At 37.3% G+C, this 25,168-nt stretch overlaps 1 protein-coding gene across 4 annotated transcripts in view; it reads right to left on the minus strand.

Moving 5' to 3' along the window:
• Nucleotides 1-25,168, minus strand: part of GRB10 (growth factor receptor bound protein 10) — a 262,309-nt gene that overhangs the window by 133,660 nt on the left and 103,481 nt on the right. For all 4 annotated transcript variants that reach the window (XM_072598162.1, XM_072598165.1, XM_072598161.1 and 1 more), the window contains one exon: nucleotides 15,070-15,160. In XM_072598162.1, coding sequence (XP_072454263.1) covers nucleotides 15,070-15,160 — 91 coding nt within the window. The remainder of the gene's footprint in view (nucleotides 1-15,069; nucleotides 15,161-25,168) is intronic.

Genomic DNA, 25,168 nt, shown 5'->3' on the forward strand with positions numbered 1-25,168 from the left:
TCCTAATTTATTAGTCAGATGTTAGCAAGCCATAGGCTGCCAACCGAGTAAATCATACCCAAATATAAATATATATATGATGTATAAATCATATATATATGTAAATCATATACGTCAAAGATCCATATATCAGATATATGGATATATACACAATTTATATATAATTGTATATTTGTGTGTGTGTGTGTGTGTGTGTGTGTGTGTGTGTGTGTGTGTGTAAAATGAAGGACCAGGACACTAGATTATTGAGATGTCAATGCAAATTGAAACCTTAAAAAAAATTACATGAAGCCATTTTCTATTATTATTCATTGAATTAATATTACAATTAAGACTTCTGTCATGCTTTCTTTTAATTGCTGTCATCTAGAGTCATAAAGTATAGGTATGCCCACCAGTCTGGCCCCCTGACAAGTACAGTAAAAGCTTTTGGTAGGCTGCTAGAAGGGAGGGAGAGTAACCAGGAATAAACAGATCAGGTAAAAATGTTAACTTTATTACATGTAAAGTATTTATTTTAGTTAAAGATTCACTTGGATAAAGACTATTTATTATTAGACCTTGAAAATGATCATGGAGTATGTTCCCTTACCTTGAGTTTCCTCCCAAGCCTCTGGCTCTCTACATCCCTTGACTACAACCCCTTACCTCAGCAGGGGGGAGACAGGGATTGATTGGTCTGTTCCTTCTTGATGTTGTATTAACTGTCTCCCATGCCTAGAACTGTCTCCCTCCTCTTTTCCACCTCCTGGCTTCCTTCAAGTCTCAGTTCAAGTCCCACCTGCTCCAGGAAGCCTTTCCAATCTCCCTTAATGTTAGTGTATTCCCTCTTCTCATTATCTCCAATGTAATCTCTATAGTTTGGCTTTACATAGTTTCTGGCATGTTTTCTCACACATTAGGACCATGAGCTCCTTGAAATCAGAGATTGTTTCCTCTATTTATATGACCGGCGCACTTAGTATAATGCCTGGCACATAGTAGGTACTTAATAAATGTTAACTGACAGATTTGTTGACTAAGGAGAGAATCCGTTAGTGCTAAACACAAAATCTAGTAGCGCCAGATGTACTGGTGTCTGATCAGTCTGCAGCTGAAAATTACTTTTTTTTACCCCCCCCTCCCCCAAAAATGTTTGCACAGAGCAGGTAGACTGTAAAGCTTTGACAGTAGAATATATTTGATTTCTGTCTTTACATCTCCATTGGTTAGCTAGCTAGCATAATGGTTTACACATAGCAGATCCTTAATAAATGCACTTTGAATTGAATTGAGTTGAAGACCTGGCAAAGAAAGTGTGATCCCTTGTTATGAAAGAGTGAGGAAGCATCTCCTTTGTGCTATTACTAATCATCAGCATACTGGACAGAAATTTGATTTCCAAGAAAATAACAGGTATCAGAGAATTCTATAATCCTTTTTCATTCATCTTTCATTTTACCCCAGCTTCAAACTATCCAAAGTTATATTTTGTATATATAGAGAGCACTAAAAGTCTTTCTCCCATCCAACCCATTTCACCTATTGTACTACTAAGCCTGTACCCCCATCACAAGCTCAAAAATACATTGGGAAGTAGAAGTTCGAAAGTATTAAATAATTTACCTAAAAATGGAGTCCATAGAAATAACACTTTATGTTATTAGTTTGCATTAGAAAGGCAAGAAATCTACTTGCTTTTCCTTTAATTTTTATATCCTCAGTGCCTTCCACAAATAAGGTACTTAATAAATGCCGTTTGGTTTGCTGGACTGGATTTTTTTAAATTATAGCCATTTAGGTCTATAAAGCTTTCTTTGGTGGATTGTAGGCCATCCTGGCCAGATACAGTCTGATCAAGTACAATACAATTCAACAAATGTTAATGAAGCCTTATGAGGGGTAGATGCAACTATACAAGACAAGTGCAACTGCAGACTATATGTATATTTCCATGGGAAAATTGGATTTAAAGATGCCTCTATATCACAAGGCTAAAGGAAAGGAAAACAGGGCCTTGGGTAGAGCCATTCTGTGAAAGACAGAGCAAAGTCACATAGTAGAAGGGAAGGAACAAACACCATGTAATTCATTTACTATCACTGCCCAAGAACTTAGGTTTCAGTCTGTCAAAAGTGCATTTACTAAATACTTACTACATACTAGGAACTGTGTAAAGCACTGGTGTTTGATCTTTGCTTAAGCTCATCCATGAAGACATCTTTTTAACAAAAATGAAATGAAGTAGGGCAGGCTCTACAAGAAAGTAACACTTTAATTATAATTTATATATAAACTAAGATGAAAGTCATCTCTCCCTCTCAAATTTTAATACCTCTAGATAGATATTTCATGTGAGCAAAAAAAATTTTTTTTTAAATGACTGACTCAGAGAATCAGATTTTTTCAAGTTTTTTCACAGAGTACACAGTGTCCTGGTTCTCCTGAAACTATTAACAACTTCTTGAAGGGCTGGTTCATTCTAGAGATATCCCCTTGGAACCTTCTGACTTAGCAGCAGATTGTGATTCGTTTTACCATAATGAAGCAAAGTCTTACACTGGGCTACAGATTCCATCACAAAGTCATGTTTTCTCTCTCTTTTGATGGGCTCTACAATGCTGTTAGTCTTTAGAATAGGAAGGAAGGGCTGTACAGAGTCATAAATATATGGAGGGGCAATCATCCACAATTTCATAACAAGATATTGAGCTAGTAAGATGTCAATGTCCCATCTCTCCAAACACTTTTGTATGGAATCAACAATGGACAATACTCTAACCCTTACTCAACAAATGAACCATCCTATCCATCCACGTTTTCTTCAATTCAAGCTGTTTTACTCCATCCAATTGGGAATGCTCTGTCTCTGTTTGACCAATAATTACAAAACCTGGGGATAGAGGAGGTGGGGGCAGGTGCTGATCTTATCTAATAAGGTCAGAAGTGCTGGTGTCTGATCAGTCTGGAGTAGAAAATTAAAGCTTTTTAAATTGATGCCTTCAATCTACTAAAGCTATGACTTTGGTCTTGGAAGGAAAATAGATTCAGGCTCTAACTGGTGTGAGTTCTGCTGATAAGAGTTCGAAAGGTAGCTTCTCATTTAATAAATGATTATTATAGCACAAAGAGAATTCAGTAGAGGTATATCATGGGCGGACCAGAAGTCACTCTGAGACCTAGAACATGTAGTCTAGTCCCCAAATTTTACAAAACCACGTCCCAGAGACGATGACTTGCCCTACGGGACAAAAGCAACAGCTAGGGTTCAAATCCAGGTCCTCTGACTCCAAATTCAGTGTGCTTTGGATTCTAGGCTCAGTTCTGACCGTAACTTGATGTATAACTATGGACAAACCATTTCTCAACCTTAAAAGTCAGTATCTTCCTTCATAAAATGAGGAGTTTGGATTGATATTCCAGGTCTAACGTTATGAGTCTTCTATGTTAATTAAGCACTGGTTGGTGTTTGTCTTTGTTAAAACTTATCCTATTTGGATATTTAATGAAATGAAATCTGGTAGCATCAAATTAGTATTTCTAATCAGACTCTGATTTTTTAAATAGCCAACACTGGCAAGTGATGTTCATCCTTGATTTTCAAAGAGGACTAATGACATTACAGGGTGATGTCCTGACTTGTGTGAATTGGATTTAAATGAGGGCAGAGTTGCACAAAGTCATCAGTCTCACTCTCTTCCAGATTCACTGAAGTCCAGTAGAAAAACAAAAATCAAGCTGACTGGAGATGGTCTGGGATACAGTGGGTGACCTTGGTGTCTTCGAAGTCTAGCCAAGCTCTAAGTGCTTCACAGCACTTGCTTCGGCCACCTTCATGGTCTTTACATACTTGGAGTAGACATCTCCCTACCTCACCAATGGAACTGAGACCTGTTGATTACCCTCAACCTGGTTTAACCCTAGGTTTAAACCTAGATGGTTTTACCAAGGTGTAGTCATTGTGCATACTATAGCTTGATCCTGGGCAAGTTACTTAGTCCTGTTTGCCTCAGTTCCTCATCTGTAAAAGCTGGAAAAGGAAATGTCAAACCACTCCCATATCTTTATCAAGAAAACCCCAAATGTGGTCGCAAAGAGTCAGACATGACTGAACAACATTGGCAGTATGGTGACAGTGGACAAAGAGCGGGCCTTGGAGTTAGCAAAGACCCGAGCTTAAGTCAATTAACCTCTCCCTGCCCCTCAGGTAAGTGTCTCTAAGACTAAGTCATAGATAAATCACCTGTCTACCTCAGCTCAGGGAGTTTTCACAAAGGGAATTAAGTTTCCAGAGTGAATATCCATACCTGGAGTTACCTATAACTATTAAATCATAGGTCCAAACCAATCAAACAAAAACCCACCATTTTTCTTGGGCTTCTAAAGCCACATGACATTTGGGAGAGGTTTCATTTTCTTGGTTAGATTTATTCTGCTTAAAAGATTAAAGTCAATTTCATACTTTAAAAAAAACTTCTTGAAGCAACCATTGATGATCAGCTATCAAACAGGTTAACGATTTGTGGCTGGTAAACTGCCATATTTTAAAACAGAGAGACCAACCAGTGTAACACAGACTTCAGGAGGTAAATCTCTGTATCAAATGATGGGCACAGATGTCCTTTCCTTGAATTAATTAATAACCTCAGTGATCTAGAAAATCCACTTAAACAATGCACTTCATTCTTCAGCCAGGTTAGTTAATAAGACAATATGATACTTGGAAAGAGCCCTGCCTCAGGAATCAGAGAATGAACTTGTTGCCTGGGGGTAATGGGAAGTTAAAAGACTTGCCCAAGGTCAAGTGACCAGTCTATGTGAGAAGAAAGACTTGCAATCAGTCAGTCCCTCATGATTCTGAGGCCAGTCCTCTATCCACCACGCCATCCTGCCTTCATCTACAAAGATACTGAGAGAATTTGTTGTATTTCCAGTTAAAAGCACCCATGAAGAGGAAACATGACATCATGGAAAGAACGCTGGCTCTTTACTCTACTAAATTACTTCAACTCTCTAGACTCTCGTTTCCTCATCTATAAAATGAGAAGGCTGAACAAGATGGCCTCAAGGCCCTTTTTAAGTTGAAAAATGGGACCTTCTGGCCATAAAATATTGTAATGATAGTACAGTGAGGTGAATTAGCTGAAATAACTCTCTCAAGATCATTGAAAACAATGGAATAAAGAGAGGTCTCTAGCAGAATACAACAAGGTTCTTCATTTTAAGACAAGTTCTGTTCCCCATTTTTATAAACTTATGTTTATGAAAACACAGCAAGTCTGACAAATCTTCGTAACACAAAACTGGGAAGGGTAACTAATATGGTGGGCAAGAAAATCAGCATGTGAAAAGACCCTGAAGGGTTGAAAGAGCAGGCCAAGTTTTAAAAGATTAAATTTAAGATAAATGTAAAACCCTATACATCAGTTCGGGGCTTTTGTTTTTGTTTTAATGTATGGATACATAATGGGGGAACTAAGTCTTAATAGTAATCCTTGCAAAAAAAATTTAGATTCATGGCTAACTTCAACAGTAGGATTTAGCTGCCCCCCCAAAAGTCAAGGTAATTCATTTTAGGTTGCATTAATAAATGAATACTGTCCAAATCAAGAGATTATTATTCTGCATGCTCTGGCCACTGTTAGAACCTTACATTCTATTTTGGATACTACATGAGGGCAGGCCTTTTTTTGGTATCCCTAACTTACGACAGTGCCTGACACAGCAGGTGCTTAATAAATGTTGATTGATTGATCAATTTTAAGAGGAAGAACACTGTCCACAAGTGGGTCACCAAGATAGGAAAGATAGGTCTGAGGTTAAAACTTTGGTTTCCTTGCCAGGCCTTATCCCACAAAAGAATACAGTGGAAAAATATTAACTGTGCAGTTCATCACTCTCCTAAGAACCTCCAAGCCCAAAGCATGACAGAGTTCAGGGATGCTGAAAGCCCCAGTATGGCTCTAATTTCTGGAAATATGCATAATGGCTCCTAAAAAAATTCATTTCCCAAATCTATTTTATTCTGTTTGGTAGAGGACTTTTCTTTTCCACTTTTAGTGACTGACTTCTCAAATTTTTGGTTCTGCCACATTCCTATTCTTAATACAAGTAGACATGATTCCATTTAGGTTTACAGTCTTGTTCTGCACTATGACCATCTATAGGGGAGAAAATTGCAATACAGACATTTTTGCAAACATTAAATCAACACAGATGAACTTCTGAGATTCTTATAATGCCAAGGATGTAAACTACCCCCAAGAAATAGCTGCAATGACTATTATGGACTGCTAAGCCATGAGAGAGTAAGAAAGGCTTCTGTCAAAGAAGCCAAGTATTTAGATTGGGTTATTACATGTAAGTAAATGGAGTCAATTTCCTGGCGTCCATAATCCATTGGGGTTCCTAAGAATTATTTACATATAAGAAAAGAGACAGTAAAGCTGAGCTACAAAAAACTCCAATAATCTAATCTCTATTTCGAAACTAGTAAGAAACAAAGAATCTGTTATATATTAAATTCTATTTTTAAAATGATGTTTCTAAAAAACACATGGGAATAAATAGATGTGATCAACTCCCAGATTAGTCAAAGAAATCTGAGACTGAAAGACAGAAAATCTTCAAGATAATTTTCATAACTAGAATATAAGCCTACTATTCATAAAGTTTTTATAGGCAAGGCAGATAGGTGATGTAATCAACAGTAGGGTCATGTCAGTGATATTTACACAGCTGCAAGATATTCAAGATGGAGAGGTAAAATATTTTGTAATAAAGTACAAAGTGTGAAAGGCAAAGCAGAAACTGAATAAAGCACCTGCTGAGTAACAGAAAAGGCTAGATGAAACGCTTTTACAGCTATATATGATGTGTGTCAACAGGACTCAGTCACTTCAATAGTGGGGAAACCAGGAAGGCTAGTTACTAAGTGATTAACTAATAACAAAAATTACCGTTGTTTTGCTAAATGTTTCTCTCATCCAGGTTTTATACTGGCCTCTTACATGCATTAAATTCAAATTCTCATTCTAACAAGATTGTCAATCTAAACGCTACAAGGGATAGAGTGCATTTATATTCATATGATTAGAAAAGAGGCTTCTAATTTACAGAGCAAAAAGTACAAAACACTGAGAAATTCAAAGAGAAATAAAAACCAATTTTTTAGCTTTTAGGAAAAAGAACTTTTGTTGAATTTAAGATACACTTGAATAGTAAGCTGTATTTAGTAGAGAATCACAGTATCACGTGCAATCAATCCTCTCCTATTGCCCATTGTATGTGGATATGTTCATTTTTTTTAGTCTTTTTAAAATTCAAAATGAAAAGAAAAAAAATTTTTTTAAGGGACAAACTGTCACTTAAATAGGATATAGGTTGTGATGAAGGAACTCTTCCCAATAGCCCCCAACTTCTAAAAGCATCCAAGCACTAAGTGACCTTTCTCAAATTTCAGATTTCCCTCAGTGACCCTCTTAAAATATAGTACTCAGAAACAGGTATAATACTCCATATATGGTCTACATACGCCAAGTACAAAGAGGGCTATTTCCTTTCTTATCTTTGGTGTACATGGGGGGGGTCTTTCTTTTTAAGAATTTCTTGAAGCATATGCCTAGTGATGGAATATATGAGTCAAAGGACAAAGACATTTTAACTACTTTCTTCCCATAATTCCAGTTACCTACAATGCATCAGTGTGACCATCTTTCCATAATTCATCCAAAATTTACAATTCTGGGTATTTTTTTTTAACAACCACCAATTTCCTAGTTGAAAGCCAAAAACCCAGTGTTGTTTTGATATCCATTTCTCTATTACTTACCTGGAATATTCTTTGTTAATAGTCTGTAGTTCTTTTCAGAACTACTTGTTCATATCTTTTTACCACTTCCCTACTGGCAAGTGGCTTTAGGTGCCTTGATTTTGTTTATACAAAAACCTTTTAATTTTACATAATCACATTTTCTACTTTATCTTTTATAATGGTTTTTACCCCTGGTAATTAAGACTTTATCCCTTATAGCCACTGATGTGAAAGGTACTTAATACCTTTTCTTTTTCTTAAAGTATTCATCATTTAATATTTAGGTCATCTATCCATTGCAGGTACAGAATTGACATTAATTACCCTCTGATATTTCCTTTGGATGGCACATCATATGTCCAATGGATAACCTTACAAAAGCTAAGCTACCTGGAATCATCTAGGAAGGAGTCATTTTGGATCAGCTCACAGTTCACTTGCTTAAGTTCCATTTTTATTAAAAACAAAAATAAACTAGTTAGATGGAGATACTTCTAAAATGCATTACAGATTTCTTAAATTTCTTAAGATACACAGTGGTATTATAACTCATTTATCTTTATAAATGTACATCACAGAATGTAGACCTATAAGGGACAGACATCAAGTACAATCCCCTCATTATACAGATGAGAAAACTGAGGCCCAGAAAACATAAATAACTTGCCAAAGTCACACTAGTAGTAGATGGAAAAACCAGGATTTGGAGCTTTAACTCCAGCATTCTTTCCACGGTTATATCAAGAAACCGTTTTCTGTTCTATATATGTAATGCCTTTGGAGCTCTTGAAAAAGAGAGGGCTATTTCCCTTCACACTAAATGACTTAAAAATATTGAGCTTTTGAGGGGTCTATTAGGTGTATTTTTTGGTAAATTTCCCACGTCTTCTTTTTTCTGACAATTGTCCATTATCACTGTTGTCACCGAGTCCACCTGCAGCAAACCCACTCAAGTTTCTAATCTGTTGCTATTTAGTCAACTCTTCATGTTTGACTCCTCCTGACTTATTTGGAATTTTCTTGGCAAAAATATTAGAGTGGCTTGCCATTTCCTTCTCCAGCTCATTTTACAGATGAGGAACTAAGGCAAACAGGGTTAAGTGACTTGCTCAGGGTCACACAGTTAACAATAAGTATCTGAGACTGTCTTTGAACATAGGTCCTCCTGACTCCAGGATCAGTGCTCTATCCACTGTACCACCTTCTTGCCTGTTTCTAATTTGCTGCTTCTAAAGGTAATATAAGCTCAAGTCCCACATAAGCTGAGCTGGTTAGAACCATGTGGAAAATTAGTGTGTACAGTTTCTGAGGCAGGAAGGCTTGTGAGCCTCAAAGGACTTATGATCCCAGATTTAGAGACCCTAGAAATCATCTCATCACACCACCTCAGTTATACCAGTGAGTATTCTGAGGGTCAAAGAGGTTAAGTGTTTTGCTCCTATGTCACACAAACAGCAAGCAGCTAAGCCAAGATCAAAACCCAGGAACTTCAAGTCAGGGATCTTTCAGCATCACGCTGAATTATCCTAACCTCTCAAGGGCTTCTTTAGCTTTCACCTTGATTCTCATCAAAATCTCAGGTGGGCAAAACTGCTGAACAAAACTAGACTTCTATATAAAGAAGTGATATTGTAATTAGGAAATAAACGCCTGTTTCAGAGTGAGGTGAGATCCCACACTGATGTGGCAACCTAAAGAAGTCCATACCCACTGACATGTCAACAAAGAGTCTTCAGTGATGGTGAAGACAGACTAACCCCAAATCCCCTTGTTTCCAAGAGAAACTCTCTCTTCATTCAGCATAATGTTCAGAAATAGGATAAAGCTTTTTTTAGGAACTGTCAAACAAGAATAAGCTGCTTACTTTAGGAACAAGTTAATCAAGTGAAAGCAATAAATCCTCTTTGCCAGAGAGAGGTAACAGGTCAAGGAAAGTCACACTTAATCTTTCATTCTAAATAACAGGTGCATTGCAAGAAATGGCCAGCAAGTCACTGGGCACATGGGTCAATGAACCCAACGGCTTTTATACCGTGCTCTTTCATGATTCAGAAATTAAGAAAGTCACTAAGAGAGATGCATCTTGGTCAAACGATCTTCTCTCCCTGAGGCGACTTAGAAGAAACACCTGCCTGTCAGCCACCTTGCAAGAGAGACAAGAATTAAAAAATAAATCAAAACAAGCCTGCCTGAATTAATGGCGCCTGCAGACGAGAGGAAACTGGATATTCTTTCATTAGCAGGGAGAGTTTAGGCTGACTTGGGGAAAGAAAAAGATTTTGTGCCTTGCTGGAGAATTTTACCAATCTCTTAGCCTCATTTTCCCTGACCTGGGCATTAATGTAACAGGCTTCCTTTTTTAATAGAAGGGAATAGCTGCAACAATTCACAGCTTCACTAATAATACTTAACTGTGCTGGGCTTTCCAGGATTGCCCATTTCTGTCTTTTGTCAGCTTTTCCAGTTATCTGGGTATGAAATGAAAACTCAGTAATACACATGGGTATCAATATTCATATATAAGAACAGATCACATGTCAAAATCAAACAAAAATGACTTCTGGGTCATAGGCCACTTGCCATTATGCAAAAGTATGCTACTGTCTTTGTGTGCTAACTTTCCTTCTGACTAAGATCCTGATTTGGTAGCTAGGGATTGGACCTGTGACCTGCTTGGTATAGGAAAGCTCTAGATGAGGAAAATTCCCTTACCAGTACAGAACTGTACCTGCTCTAAAACATAATAGTCTTCTAGAGTTTCCAAGAACACCCAGATGTGAAAGGACTTGTCCATGGCCACACGGCCAGTACACAGGAGAGAGAAAAAGTAAATAATCATGAAAAAGGTGATAAAATATCCATTAAGATACACTTAAAGAGACAGGGTACTCTTGCTTTCCTTTTGAACAAAACAAGTCTAAATTTTGACCATAAAGTACATTGCTCTTGAGCCCCTAAAACTTGTACCACTATTTCTAATTTTGCATGAATGCATCCTCTCATTTGAAGGTCAGTTTCCCTATGATTTCAAGCTAAATGTACTGAATGACATTATTTTCTTTGGGAAAATGCCACATAAATCCTTAGACTAAACTCTATTGGCTAGACCTGACAGCATGACAACCTAATTCACATTTTCACTGTGGAAATATATGCCCACTTATATACTCATAGCTTCTCTCATGTCAAGGATATGGCATGGTCCAAAGAGTACTGGATTTGGGTCAGGTGACATCTACTATATATTTAAGACTTTTCTGATCCCTCCATAGCTGCTAATGTGCTTTTTTTCCTCAAAATGAACCTGCTACCTTTTTTATCTATTGTATCCCTACTAAAACACAAACTATTTGTCTACAGGAGCATTTGATTTTTGGTATTTATATAGCTAGAAACTAACACAGTGTACCACCTCGAACATCACAGGTGCACGATTTTTGTTGAATTGATGAATGAACTAATGAATTGATCTCTACTGTTAGAAGCAGCCACTGCAAACAGCCTATTTCAGTTACCATCAGCGTTATTTCTCTTCCTGAGTTTAGTTAACTTATGAGTGAATTCATACAGATTAGCAAATATTTTGGAATACCTATGTACATGTTACTGGGTGTGGTGGAGTATATAATGAAATCTAATGGATATATCAAAGGTTTATCTGGAACTCAAAACACATTTCCCGAGAAAAATACTCAAATATGCAAAAGAATCTATGATTTCATTCATTTAGAAGTTTCCTCCAATGACATAGCCCAAAATCTATCCATGTCTGTTTATTCTATGCCATTCTCATATGCATCACCTTGAAAATTCAGTAGAGAGGGGTTCTACCCACTTCCTCCCTTGTATCAAGATAGCACTTTGGCCATCCATTAGCTGCTTATCTATTGCTCTCACCAAAGCCCATCTTCTCCTCCTGTTGAACCATTCTTTGACGAGACCCCTTACTCTTCTTTCTTTATAAGGGTGCTTCATTGGCTGTAGCCTGTTCGCACCCACCTTGTACCTTTCCTTTGCCTCAATGTGATGTTTAGCTTTAGATCTTTAGAGGAGATGGTGGTGTTTCAGTTCTCATAATCATACAATACTAGTGAAAAGTTTCTTTCAAAAAGCTGGACCTTTGCTTTTATGAGAAGGTCAGGATCAAACTTTAGTTCTCTCCATTACTTCTTTTCAACTCTGGGTCCCTAGCCCATTGGCTATCTGTCCCAGATACATATACTTCTTGGACAAGTCCTATTGGGTATCCATTCAGGTGCGAGTAGAAATCTGGTCAACAGATACAATAGAGAGTCTAAACTCCTCTGAGGGATTACAAATCTTCCGGGAAGCTCTACAGTGTCTTGGGACCTGATGTAATCAGCACAATGTCAGCCACAAACAGAAGCATCTGCACAATCTCAAAATCCACAAAGGTTCCCTCCTTGACATGGACTCTGTATTAGATCTCCTCTGCCACAACGGGAAATGCTTCTGGCAAACATACATTACCTTGTAATAGACCTCACCTAAAATTGGGAGAGTCACTGAATGGGGTTCAGTTTTGTTAATACATCTTCTGATTCGGATATATGCCTTGTTGTAACAGAGCCTGTAAAGCAACGTTCTGCTCTACCAAAGCAAATGCTTTGTTTGTAATCAATATAAAGTAATCTTATGGGACCTTCAGTCAACTGTGAGATGTCACAGTGTTGTATATAATTTGTGAAAGAAAGCCTGCTTATTCCCTACTAATACCCTAATCCAGAGTGTATTTAATTTATATATATAAATGACCTTCATAAAGACTTTGTATAGCTGAAGAGTGGGCATATAGGATGGGAATGAATGATTTCCTTTTTATTACTTTTTTCATATTAATAAGGCATCTTCTCCTCAGATTTTCTTACGTATCAGTCCTCCAATGCCTTTGTAATGGTATTTGTCTCCTACTTTATGTAAATTGATCCCGCCTGGTTTCTTGTTCTGTTTCTGTTTTTTGGTGGGTTTGGTTCATTTTTCCATTGGTACCATTGCTCTCCTCTCTACAAGCCTCTCAGGGATTGTGATGCTAGGATCTAAGCATAGTGGTTCCATTGTCCTCAAAAAAGAAAACAGTTTCTTTAAATGATTTTTTTTGCAAATCTTTTCCATTTTTATTCTGTTTGCAGTACTCCTCATTTTCATACTTGAATGCTTTTAAAAATGACTCTGCAAAGCTGAATATCTTGCCAAACTTTCTTTAAACTGGTTTTACCCTCCACTGCTTTTCTCCGCTTTATGATGATACTGCTTGCAATCATCCATCAACCTTCTTAAGAGTTTACAGACAAGCTGATGTTCTAACCCAGTATTGCCTTTGGCTGACATCTCTTTCCATTTGGCAAATAAGGCAAATGTTTGCTGACAAAGGCACTTTCTGGGTTCTTTGGTTTGCTTGTTGTAGCAACTAATTTGCTTTGGCTTTACTTCTGGATGAAATTATTACAATCAATGTCAATGGAGGTTTTTTTTGTATTTCCCACTTTTAATTTTTCAATAGTTTATTTAAATAATTCAGAGTAAGTCATCTCAATTGCACCATATCTTTTTCTCATTACTATTCTTTCTTCTTTTTTATTATAATTTCTATTCTAAGACAAGTTGCCTGTCTAACAGTGCACAGACAGTCAAGTCAAACATAACTCTCAAATCAAAAACAAGTTTCTCGTGTCTATTAAACAGTAGTCTATTTCATTCTCAGTCACATTATTTGGATCCAATGAGATAATATGTAGAAAGTACAGTACAAATCTAAAAGCACTATATAAGTGCTAACTATAATAAAAATAATCCAATAATAATTGGTGATGGTTGTGGTAGTAATAGCCATTATCATCAAAGCAATCATTATTATAACCATTTATAGTACATGCCAATTCTTTTTTTAAGAAAGTATTCATCACACAGAGGTGTTAAATCTTGTCTTCCATAAAAGTGTCTTAGATGGTGTCTAGGTTTAATCCATGATACAGGCAAACACTAAATTAAGAGCCAGGAAACAACTGCTTAGTCCCAGCTCAGCAACTGACTTTAAAAAAACTTTAAAAAAATTCAACAAATATTTATCAAGTACGTATTTTCCATGTGGAGAGCATTATGGGAAGATATATAAAGTTTATATTAAGATCTAGTCCCTTCCCTCACAAAACTTATAGTCTAGCGGGAGAATAACACATTCATAAATAGTTAAACAACACATGGTAAGAGAGGCATGAAGTGCTTGGTGACACCTTGAGAAAAAAGATAATTTGGAAAGTTTCTTGGAGGAGGTAACATTCAAGGTGGATTTTAAAGAATGCATCAGTTTGTATGCAGCAAGTAAAGAAGGCAGGGGGTGGGTATGCCAGGCACAGGGGATCAGTATAAACAAAATACAGAAGTAACAATGGCAATTAAAGAAACAATATACAAGGATAGTAGATAGCTGACTGACTGGGGCAGAGCTTTGTGAATAAGGAGATACCTAAGCTAACCCTGGAAAGGAGGGTAGCACTGGCTTATGGATCACTGTGAATATCAAGTAAAGGAATATTGACCATGATAAGCCATAAGGAATTGCTGAAGAGTTTTGAATAACAGTGTGTCAAGCCCAAATCTATACAAAAGGAAGGTAAATCTTGTAGTTCTCTAAAAGATAGCTTAGTGAGGGGATCAAATACATGTAGGAGGTCTGTTAGGAGTCCGTTACTACACTAAGCTCTTAGCCTTGAGTCTCAATTTCTTCATCTGAAAAAAAAATAAAGGGTTTGATGGCTTAGATGATTTTTAAAGTTACTTCCAGGCATAAAATACTATAATATTATGAAATTACATCAGTGGGGTTCCGATGATAGGAAGTGAGTGGGAAGGTAAGGAGTGGACACATTGGTTCGTACACAGGTATCAGCAAGGCAAGAGTTTGGAATCTGGAGATGCTTCTATATGCCACCTGCCCACAACATACACACAATTTAGATTTCAAAAGAGATTTGTGCTATACCTTTTGCATTTCTGTTCTAAACCAGCAGTTGACTAAAATATGAGGCAAGATTCAGATTTACTCGTAAGAACATCTCCTCTTTACAGTATTTACTAGACAAAAGGCAATACTTTAATTTTGTTATTATTGCTTAAAAGAGTCATTCTAATATTGAGAAGAAATATTATTAACTGAGTTTTTGTTTTGATTTGTTTTTTTTCCTGAGGTTCCTAAGAAACAGAACACTGCCAACACTATTATAGCCATTTCCCATAGCCCACTTTTCACTAAGTCTTACCTTGGTGATTTAAGGCAACTCGGGTAGGTTGTTCTTGGAATCCAGGTTGCACTAGTTCACTCTGACTGTGAGAAGTCTGATCCACCTTGTCCTAAAAAAAAGCAGAAAAGCCTAATTAAATAACTAATTTCACCTTCTCCAGGAACTATAAGCTCTTAGGCATTGTGTGAGATCTCCAACATATGGATTTATGGTTTCATAATGTTGCAAACTACAACTTCAATCATATCTGTAGGGACTCATCATCCCCATATCCTGTAAGCCCAGCATGGAGAATTCATCTAATGTGCTGGGGACCTAGCTCTCCTTCTCTCAAAACCTTCTTACAGACAACAAAGATTATGGGCTACCTATCAGTCATCTTTTTAATACTCCAACTGATGAGAAACTAAGTATAAAATAACAGTAGACATAGAGTGATTATTTTAGAGCTAGAAGAGAGCTTAATCCAACCTCCTTATTGTACAGATGAAGAAACTTAGGACCAGAGAGCTTAAGTGATGTGCCTAAAGTCACAGAGATAATTATCATCGAAGGGGAATTTGAACCCAGGTCCTCAGATTCCAAGTAGACATAGCTGGTAGAACTGATTTCTCGGGGGTGCGAGAATAAATATCAACCACTTTTTCTGGCATAAATGGTTTTCTTGAATGGACATTTTAAAAGGATCACTACTTGTGTTTGCATCCAAGAGGCAAAGAAGGCAAGAATGGGTCCGCAGGGCATAGGGAACAGTATAAAGAAACTAAAAGACTAGGTATTCAGAAGCTGCTCTGGTCTGCCTGCCTACTGTTTGGCATTCTCCTTTCTATATTCTAATTTCATACAGCACATGAGTCTTCTATAATGACTGTAGATAATTCAGAGTAAGCTGGGCTTCCACCTAGGACAGATGTCTAAATGAAAATAGTCTTAAAGAGCTTCTTTGATAAAAACACTTAAGTCCAGAAATCTTACATACAAAATCTTGTAATCGGTAATTCAACCCATCAATATTTATTAAGTACCTACTATATGCCAGGCAATATGCTAAGTGCCAAAGATACAAAAAGAGGTAAAAGATAGTCTTTGCCCTGAAGGAGTTTAGAATCTGATGGAGGAGAAAACAAGCAAACAAATATAGGCAAAGAAGCTATGCATAGGATAAATAGGAAATAATCAACTGGGGGAAGACACTAGAATTAAGAGGGGCTGGGGAAGGCTTCTGGGAGAAGATGGGATTTTAGCTGGGACTTCAAGGAAGCTAAGGAGGTCTGTAGTCTGGGGAAAAAAAGGCAGAGTGTCCCAGGCATGGAGGGGAACAGTCAAAAAAAATTGAGGTTGTGTAACATCAGTTTATAGTGGAACCAGTCAGAATGGTCCCATAATATTCTCTGTATTCATTTGGCAGCACACGTGTGAATGGTAGGAGGGATCCAAGGCAAAGGCTTGGCCAGACACAATTGGTGAAATGATGAAAGGAAGACAAGGTAGACTCGAATTGCCTCACCATCATGTGAATAAGTACAATGCCTCACAGATAACTAAAGGCAAAATGTCCTTATTTTAAGGAGGTGTAAAAAAAAATTTAATTATTAAATTATTATTGAGATAAACTGATCAAAACTTTTAAAAGAGTAGTAATACTAATTAATAATAATATCTAGTATTTATATACAGCTTTAAGGTTTGAAGAGTGTTTTACACATTATCTCCTTTGATCCACAAAACAATCCAGCAAAAAAGTAGGAGTTATTATCATTCGTATTTTATAGATGAAGAAAATGAGGCATAGAGAGGTTATCAAGTGACTTGTCCAAGGTCACAGTGCCCACCTAGCTGCAGAGCAGCACATGAGGAAGGACGATACAGTAGAAGCAGAAACCACTGGAATTGAAGTTGCAAAAATTTATTTATTCCAATCATTCTTTTTCTGTGATGTGGCAGAGGAAAAAAAAATATTTCACCTGGGGGGAGGGGAATTGGGAGAGGAATTGGGAGGGAGACACGTGATAAAGAGAGAGTATATTCCAAGCAAGAAGGAAGGCTTGCGCAAAGGTGTGGAGGTGGGGTATGGAAAGTGACATCTGAGGATCAGCAAGGCTGTCCAGTCTGGCTAGATTAAAGAAGATGTAAAGGAGAGTAATTTATAGCAAAGCTATAAAAACAAGTTGGATCTCAGCTTTGAAGGACTTTAAATTTGAAACAGAAGAGCGTGTTTAGCTAGAGGTATTTAGAGTTCCAAGATCCTGGAGCACAATCCAATAACCCACATACCTATAAGCTCTTCTGAGGCTGCTGTGTTCCAATCCAATCCAGAAGATGTCTTAGAATAAGTAAGAATTCCTATGAAAGTAGGAAGAAAGTAGATCTTGGACTTGCCTAATGTTTACTCTGACCTCTAGACCTCTCTCATGCCCAGAATGGATATATCTAGACAGCTAATATCTCTCTGTACAAAAGGACGTTCCTTATCTAGAATTCCCTTATCTGGAGAGTTTAATTATCAAGAACACAGCGAAAACTAGGATGGTAAGCAAAAAAGGCCTCTGAATAACCAAAGCAAGCGTCGTAAAGTCCAAGCGCTAAAGTTCACGCGTTGACTTCAGAGGTAGTTCTAACATCGCTTCCACAAAATACAGCCTATTTATTCTTACTTTACACAAAATTCTATTGTTTAGTTAACTTATTTCCCAGCTCACAGTGACTCAAAAGTAGTTGGAGATGCTGGAGAAGAAGAAATACTGACAAGCAGCAAGAATTGATGTGTAATACCATAATTATAGCTACTTTAAGGTATGCCAAGAGGCCCACTACACTCCCACTTGCCTCATATGAAACTGAACTCTCCTATATTTATATATATATATATATATATATATATATATATATATATATATATATATATAAAATCTCTCCTAATAATATCAATACCTTGAGAGCAGGGTCTATCTCATTTTTCTACTTGTAGCAAACACTAAGTACTTAAAGCATTTCCACTTCACTCAATTCTATTTCAGTAACAAAGCCACCCAGTGAGGTAGGTGCTACCAGTATCCCCATTTTACTGAGGAGGAAACTGAGGCCAGGAAATTTCAGTGACAGTATCTAATAAACTGCAAATACTTGAGGCAAGTTTTGAACTCAGGCCATCCCAAATCCAGGTCAAGTATCCATTCCACTAAGCTACGTTATCCTCCCTCTTAAGAGGCTACAAATTAAGGCGATAACATATGGTGCATTCGTTTCAATGACGTGCCAAATCAAGCTAGGGCCAAAGGAGCTCCACCCTTGACCCCCGCTCCTCCTCAACCCAGATTTTAATCCAATTTTTCCAGAAACTCTTACATCCCTCAAGACATTCAAGCCCACATTAATTCATGAAGGTTCTACCAAACTTCCCTGAGGGACTGTCAAAGACCAAGAGGTTGACATGGCAAATTATTCTGGAATTCTATGTAAGAGGTATGATGAATAATTTGTCTATAAACACAACTTTTTTTTCCAGACCACACCTATGATTTCATCAGTAAGAGAAACACACTCCAGAGATGCAGGTCAGCAAGTTCTCAGTTGCTGATTAACTTTTAAATGTCTTAAAGGAACGCTGGGAACCCTGAGAGATTATGGGCCTTGCCCACCATCCCATTGCTAAGATGTGTCCACAGACACTGGACCTGAATCCAGATTTCCCCTGAAGGAAAATGGCCAAACTATTTTTTTCCACTACTCTGCATTGTCTTTCAACTATCAACTCCAAAAGGACTGTTCTAGAAGGCTTGTGATCAGCTGCCAGGAGTTGTGATCCAGAAGTATCGTCTTGAAAAATCAAGAAAGGGGAATCATGTTGTTTTGTTTTGAGAGTACGATTGACGTAACAAAGGCATGTCTTTCAAAGCAGTCTGAGGCCATGAGGAGAAAAATGTGGCTCCTGTGTCATTGAAAAGATTCCCCACAATGCCTGGAAGGTTAAGTACAACTATTTATATAAGATCTTGGTTCCAAGACAGATTATGACTCCTCGCCAAGTGCCAAAGAATCAAAATCTGGACACTGGAGCAAGGTTAAAAGTTGTGTTATTGTTATAACTTGGGATCCTTTTAAAGGGACAGTCTTTATTTGGCAGTTTGTCTGGCTCTCAAAGAAGGCCGGAGAGAATCATCTTTGGTTTCAAATCCATTTTTAGGAAGGAAAAAAAAAAACCCAAAACAAGGGCTTCTTCTCCTGCCTTTTGGACTTCTAAAATACCTTCTCTCTATAGGAATCTGGGTAGCAGAGATTTCACCCAAAATGAAATAAAGCATTCAGTTCCTTCAGAACTTTGTCAGCTCCTAAGAGGAAATATGATAGGACAAGATAAGCATCAAAAAGGGCCCAGCCTGATATCCTGGATCTTTCACTTCCTAACCTCTCTGGGTCTCAATTTATTCATGAACAAAATGAGGAGACTGGCCACTGACAACATCATCATCATCTTCATCATCATCACCATCTTGATCATCCTGGCTAACATTTATAGAGCATCTACTATATGCCAGACGCTGTGGGGCACTTCACAAACTTTATCCCTTTTGATCCTCACAACCCTAGCAGGTAGTTGTCACTATTATCCCCAAATTACAGATGAGGAAGCTGAGGGACAGCCAGAGCTTAAGTGACTTGCCCAGGGTCACACAGTTGGGTAAGTATCTGAGGCTGGCTTTGAACTTGTGTCTTCCTGACTCCAGGGCCCACCACTCTATCCACTTCACCACTTAGCTGCCTCATATCACCAAATCTTTAAGGTTTACAAAACCTTCACAGAGGTGATCTCTTTTTACCCTCACAACAACTCTAGAAAGCTGGTGCCATGATTATCCCCAATTTACAGATGAGGAAAACTAAGGCAGCAAGTACCTAGAGTGAGATTTGAACTCTGATCTTCTGAATGTCAGGTCCAATGTTCTATCTACTTCCAGTTTCAAATCTATAATCCTAGGATCCTTGCAGAATAACTTCATCATAACATGATCCAACACCAGGAATGACACAAAAAAACAGAAAGAACTTTTAGAATGGAGAACCTGGGTTCAAACCCTGCCACTGCCAGTCACTTCCCAAGTAATCAAAGCCAGATCATTTAACCATTCTAGGCCTCAGTTTACTCATCTGTAAAAGGAGGGGGGATTGAACTAAATGATTTCTAGGGTCCCATTCATCTCTAAATGTTCTAAGGAATTTGGAGAACTTCTCCACATAGTGTTGAAGCATACTGACTTGCCTCAAGTCACTCAAATAGTAAATAGCAAAGCTCAGATCAGTACCTCATCCTCTTTCGAATCCAGTGTCCATCCTCTCTGTGTGGCCTCAAGTCTTTAACCCCTCTGGGCCTCAGTTTCTCTAACGTATGAAATGAAGGATGATGATTTTTATGGTGCTTAGGGGAAATTACTCCTGAAGACTAATTCTGTTTCTGAGACTCAGAAATCTTCGATGGCTCCCTATTGCCCCAGGATGAAAACACCAACTTTTCCTCTTGATATTTAAAGTGCACAGTGTGGTTCTAGCTTACTTTTCCAGATTCACCTCATGCTATTCCCTTTCATACACTCTATATTCTAGCTAAACAGGCCTCCTAGTCATTTATGGAACTCAGCATCCTTTTCTTCATCCTTCTCTTTCGAAGAAGACCTTGACATCAGAGAAATGATGACATAACTTGCACTTGACTTTGTTTTGAGTGAGGGAGGGCTGTGCAAGGTCACCAGCCTCACTTTCCCCTCCATATATAGTAGGCACTGAACAGATGCTTAACTTGGTGGTTTGGTTATTCCATATTTTTAAGTAGTTTTTTTTTTTAATTTTCTTCTGAGCACATTTTGCACCTACACCAGAAAACTAAATGATGATTAAGTCACTGTATTTACCAAGGTTAAATAACTCAATTATTTGTGAAAACAAAGTGATGAACCATTTCTAACTCAAAATGTAATCTCTATTGGAATATTTCATGTATAGGATGCAATAATTACTATTAACTAAAACAAACTTATTCGTGGTGGATTTTTAAAAATGAACAAATCCACAGTAATTATAATCTTTGAATTTGGGGTTAATTTTCCATTGTAAGTATTTTCTATATTTTTTAAAAATGGAATTTTAAAAATACTTATCAGCTAAACTTAAAAGACAAAATACTTTGGTGCAAAGAACTAGTTTTCACCTTTTCCTCTTTCTTCCTAGACTAGAAAAATGTTAAAAGTTGTTTGTCTTTTTCAAATCCACAAAGTTTTGGGCTTTCCTCCCCCCATTTTAAAGTCAATCATTAAAGCTAAAAATAATCTCTCCTTTTTTGAATTCTCATGGCTTGCTCCTATCCTTTTCTTTGATGGTAAAGCAATATTTCAAAACTTTATAATGGGATTTGGTTATAATGTATAGTGCAAAATGACTTCATTGGGATAATCTCATGTGGATCATGTCGGTATCCTAGCTAGCTGTGCATTTACACCAATTGCCTTCCTTGACCATGAAATTATCAAAACAGAAAATGTGGTATTTGTCATTTCTGTATTCTGAGTGCTTAGAACTGGGTCATGACACATAGGAGGCTCCTGGCAAATACTAAAAAAAAGAAAATGTATTAAATATAAGAAGCTTCTGTTACTGCTTTAATGGTTTCTGTTAATAAAGTTGCTTAAAAATGACTCCCCACTTTTGAATGGAATCACTTCTTTTTAAATGTCAACAGCCAAGCTGTATTCTTTGAATTGTATCTGGTTAGCCCTGAACCACTGAGTGCACTTGATATTTTGAGGGCAAAACTGTTGAATGGTCATGTCACACTGTTCTTTCAAAGTTATGAACTGACCCCTGGCTGATACACTTCTGACAATTCTGGTAAGAATTTAGTGGTAGGTCATCAAAGTTAAAGCAATACTTTTTAAACTTTGCCCAAAGAGTTACATGAATATGCTGTCTCAAAAAACATATACATCACATTTACCAAAAAGGATGATAATTTTTTTCCACCTAATTAATTTTAAAACTGAGAGCCTTAAATTTGCGCCTGAATGACATCTAGTGGCAAAAGAAGGAAATTCCAATCTTGGAGGAGGAAGGAAGAAGCAGAAGGGAAAGAAGGAGATGGAAAAGGAGCATTCAGCAGCAGCGGAATCTCAAACTGTCAATGTCCCCCCTAAAATGTAATGACCAGAACTGAACACAATGGACCAAGTACATTCTGAGCAGAGCTGAGGATGGGACTAGCATCTCCCTTAAGCCAACAGGTCTCTTGATGCAGCCTAAGTCAACATGGCTTTAAATGCTTGCCATACCACACTGTTGACTTGTATGGAGTTTGCAGTCCACTGAAAACTTAGATTTCCCCAGGTGAATTCCCCACTAACCATACTCCATACTTCCCCCATAATAAATAATTGTTGATTCATATCTTGCATTTGTAAAGTTGATTTCCTGAATGCAAGTATAAAAATTTGGCATCTATCCTCATTAAATTTCATCTTATTAGATTTGGCCCAACATTCCAGTCTGGGGAGATCATTATGGAGTCTGACTTAGTGATATCTACTCATTCTGGCTTTGTGTCGTCAGCAGACTGGAGAAGTAGACCTTCTAGATACCTTAATCAAAGTAGAGTTGGGTGCTAATAAAAAATGCTAAACTACAACAAAGGACCGAGCATGGATGTCTAAGCCGCTAAGTCAATGACCCTTCTTCAAGCTCATACAGAACAAGTTGGATCCAGATGCTCACCAAGGTCCAAAACTACTTAAATTTACTATGTCATCAAGCTTATAGCTCTCCACCTTTCTCTACAAGAATAACATGAGAGGATTGACCCAGATTTCATCAAAGTATCCTACCAATTCTACATACAGGATGTTCGTGATCTAGCAATTGATGAAGAGGTTTAATAATTAACACCTTTATTTTCCATAAAACAAATTAGATCATAGTTGCATGAACCTAGCAGAGTTAAAAATTTTTTGTCCTGCCTAGTTTCTTTTATTCTTGTCAGGTTCCTTTTTCTATGCTAATTTCTATAAAAGAGAAATTAAGGAAAGGAATAAGCATTTATTAAGCACCTACTGTGTGTTAAACACTCTACAAAGATCATTTCATTTGATCTTGTAAACTGTTATTTCAATCTCCGTCACTCAACAAGCATTTAGTAAGTGCCTGTATGCTAAGTACTTGGATTACAAAGATGCACCAGTGGATTAGGAGAGTATGAGACAAATTAAAATTCAATTGATCTTAACTCAAAAATATTTATTAAAAACCTAGTATGTACCAAGCACTGTTTACACAATGGTGGAAGAGCAGATTAGGTATGAAATGATCTTTGGCCTTATGAAACTTATATTTTAGAAGGACATTCACAGATAAAAGGTTTAAGAAATGCTTTATTTCAATTTCCATGAATCGAACTCTTTGGTTTCTTAAAAGATATAAAAGAGAGGATAAAAGTGCAGATGGTAAAAGGAAAAAATGAAAGAGGCAAGAGGAAGGGGAAAAAATTTATTAAGCACCTACTACATGCCAAGCACTGTACGAAGTACTTTAAAAATATTATCTCATTTTTAACCACACAACTCTTTGAAGTACTTGGTATTATTAAACTCATTTTACAGTTGAGGAAAGTGAGGCAGACAAAGATTGAAAGAACTGCTCAGACTCATGCAGCTATTAAGTCTCTGAGGCCAGATTTAAACTCAGGTCTTCCTCACTCTCAGTCCAAGGCTGATGCTTAATAACGGGGTAGTTTGACATCAGACCTAGAATTAGCAGACTGCTTAAATTTAGAACTGAAAGGAAATGGTAAAAAAGCAAGAGAAAAACTCAACGAAAGCTGGATGACTAATTGCCGAATGTGTTGTAGTGGGGAATCTAACACTTTCCTACTTCCAAAGTTGGTTCTCCATCTACTAGAAAAATAATACTGGTTCTTACTCATCTCAACATATTCTTATATCAAGTCTATACAAATATCATAACAGAATAACTTGAAGTTTTTGCATGAACGAAACAAATGCAGTTATGGTTAGAAGAGAATCTGTCAGGTAGGGGAACATCCTTGTAGCAAGTTTCTTTGATAAAGATCTCCTATACAAGACATGTAAGGAATTGATTCAAATATTTCTTGGATAGGTTTCAAAAGAAATCCAAGCTATCAACGAACATGGAAAAATGCCCCCAAATCACGGATTAGAAAAAGTAAAATTAAAGAAACTTATACTCATTAGATTGGCCACGATGGTATAAAAAGAACAATTAATGGAGAGGTTACAAACATACTCTGGTAGAGCTGTGAATTTGCTTGGGCATTCTAAAGAGCAATTTGGAACTACGTCCAAAAAGTTGATGTACTTTCTGACCCAGGTATGCCACCACTGCTAGGCCTGTACCCCAAAGAAGTCAAAGAAAGAGGAAAAGGATCTATAAGGACAAAAATATCTATAACATCTCTTTTTGTAGTAGCAAAGAATATACTATGGCATGTGAATATAATTGAATATTATTATTTCATATGAAATTATTGTGATAGCTAGAATTTATATAGTACTTACTATATGCTAGGCACTGTGCCAAGTGTTTTACAATTAACATCTCCTTTGATCCTCACAACCACCCTTCGGGATAGATGCCCTATTTTACAGATAAGGAAACTGAGGCAAGCAGAGGTTAAGTGACTTGCCCAGGGTCACACAGCTAGGAAGTTTCTGAGTTCACATTTGAATTCAGGTCTTCATGACTTAAGGCCAAGCCCTCTAACCACTGCGCCAAATAACAAAAAGGGATGGTTTCAGAAAAAATAGGGAAAACCTACATGAACTGATGCAGAGTAAACAGAACCAGGAGAACAATTTGTATGATAACCGGGAAAAACAACAACTCTGAAAGACTTAAGAATCAATGATGAAGACTATAACCAACTATGACTCCAGAGGGTTCGATATTGATGAATCATGTTACCCAGTTCCTGGCAGAGAAGGAATATTAGATTCAAGCGGCAAAATAGGACATATTTTCAGACACAGCCAATGTGGGAATTTGTTTTATTTTATTATACACATTACAAGGGGTTTGTTTTGATTGCTTACAGCCACAATGCTGC

Source organism: Notamacropus eugenii, chromosome 3 (genome assembly GCF_028372415.1).
Source record: "Notamacropus eugenii isolate mMacEug1 chromosome 3, mMacEug1.pri_v2, whole genome shotgun sequence".
NCBI lineage: Eukaryota > Metazoa > Chordata > Mammalia > Diprotodontia > Macropodidae > Notamacropus > Notamacropus eugenii.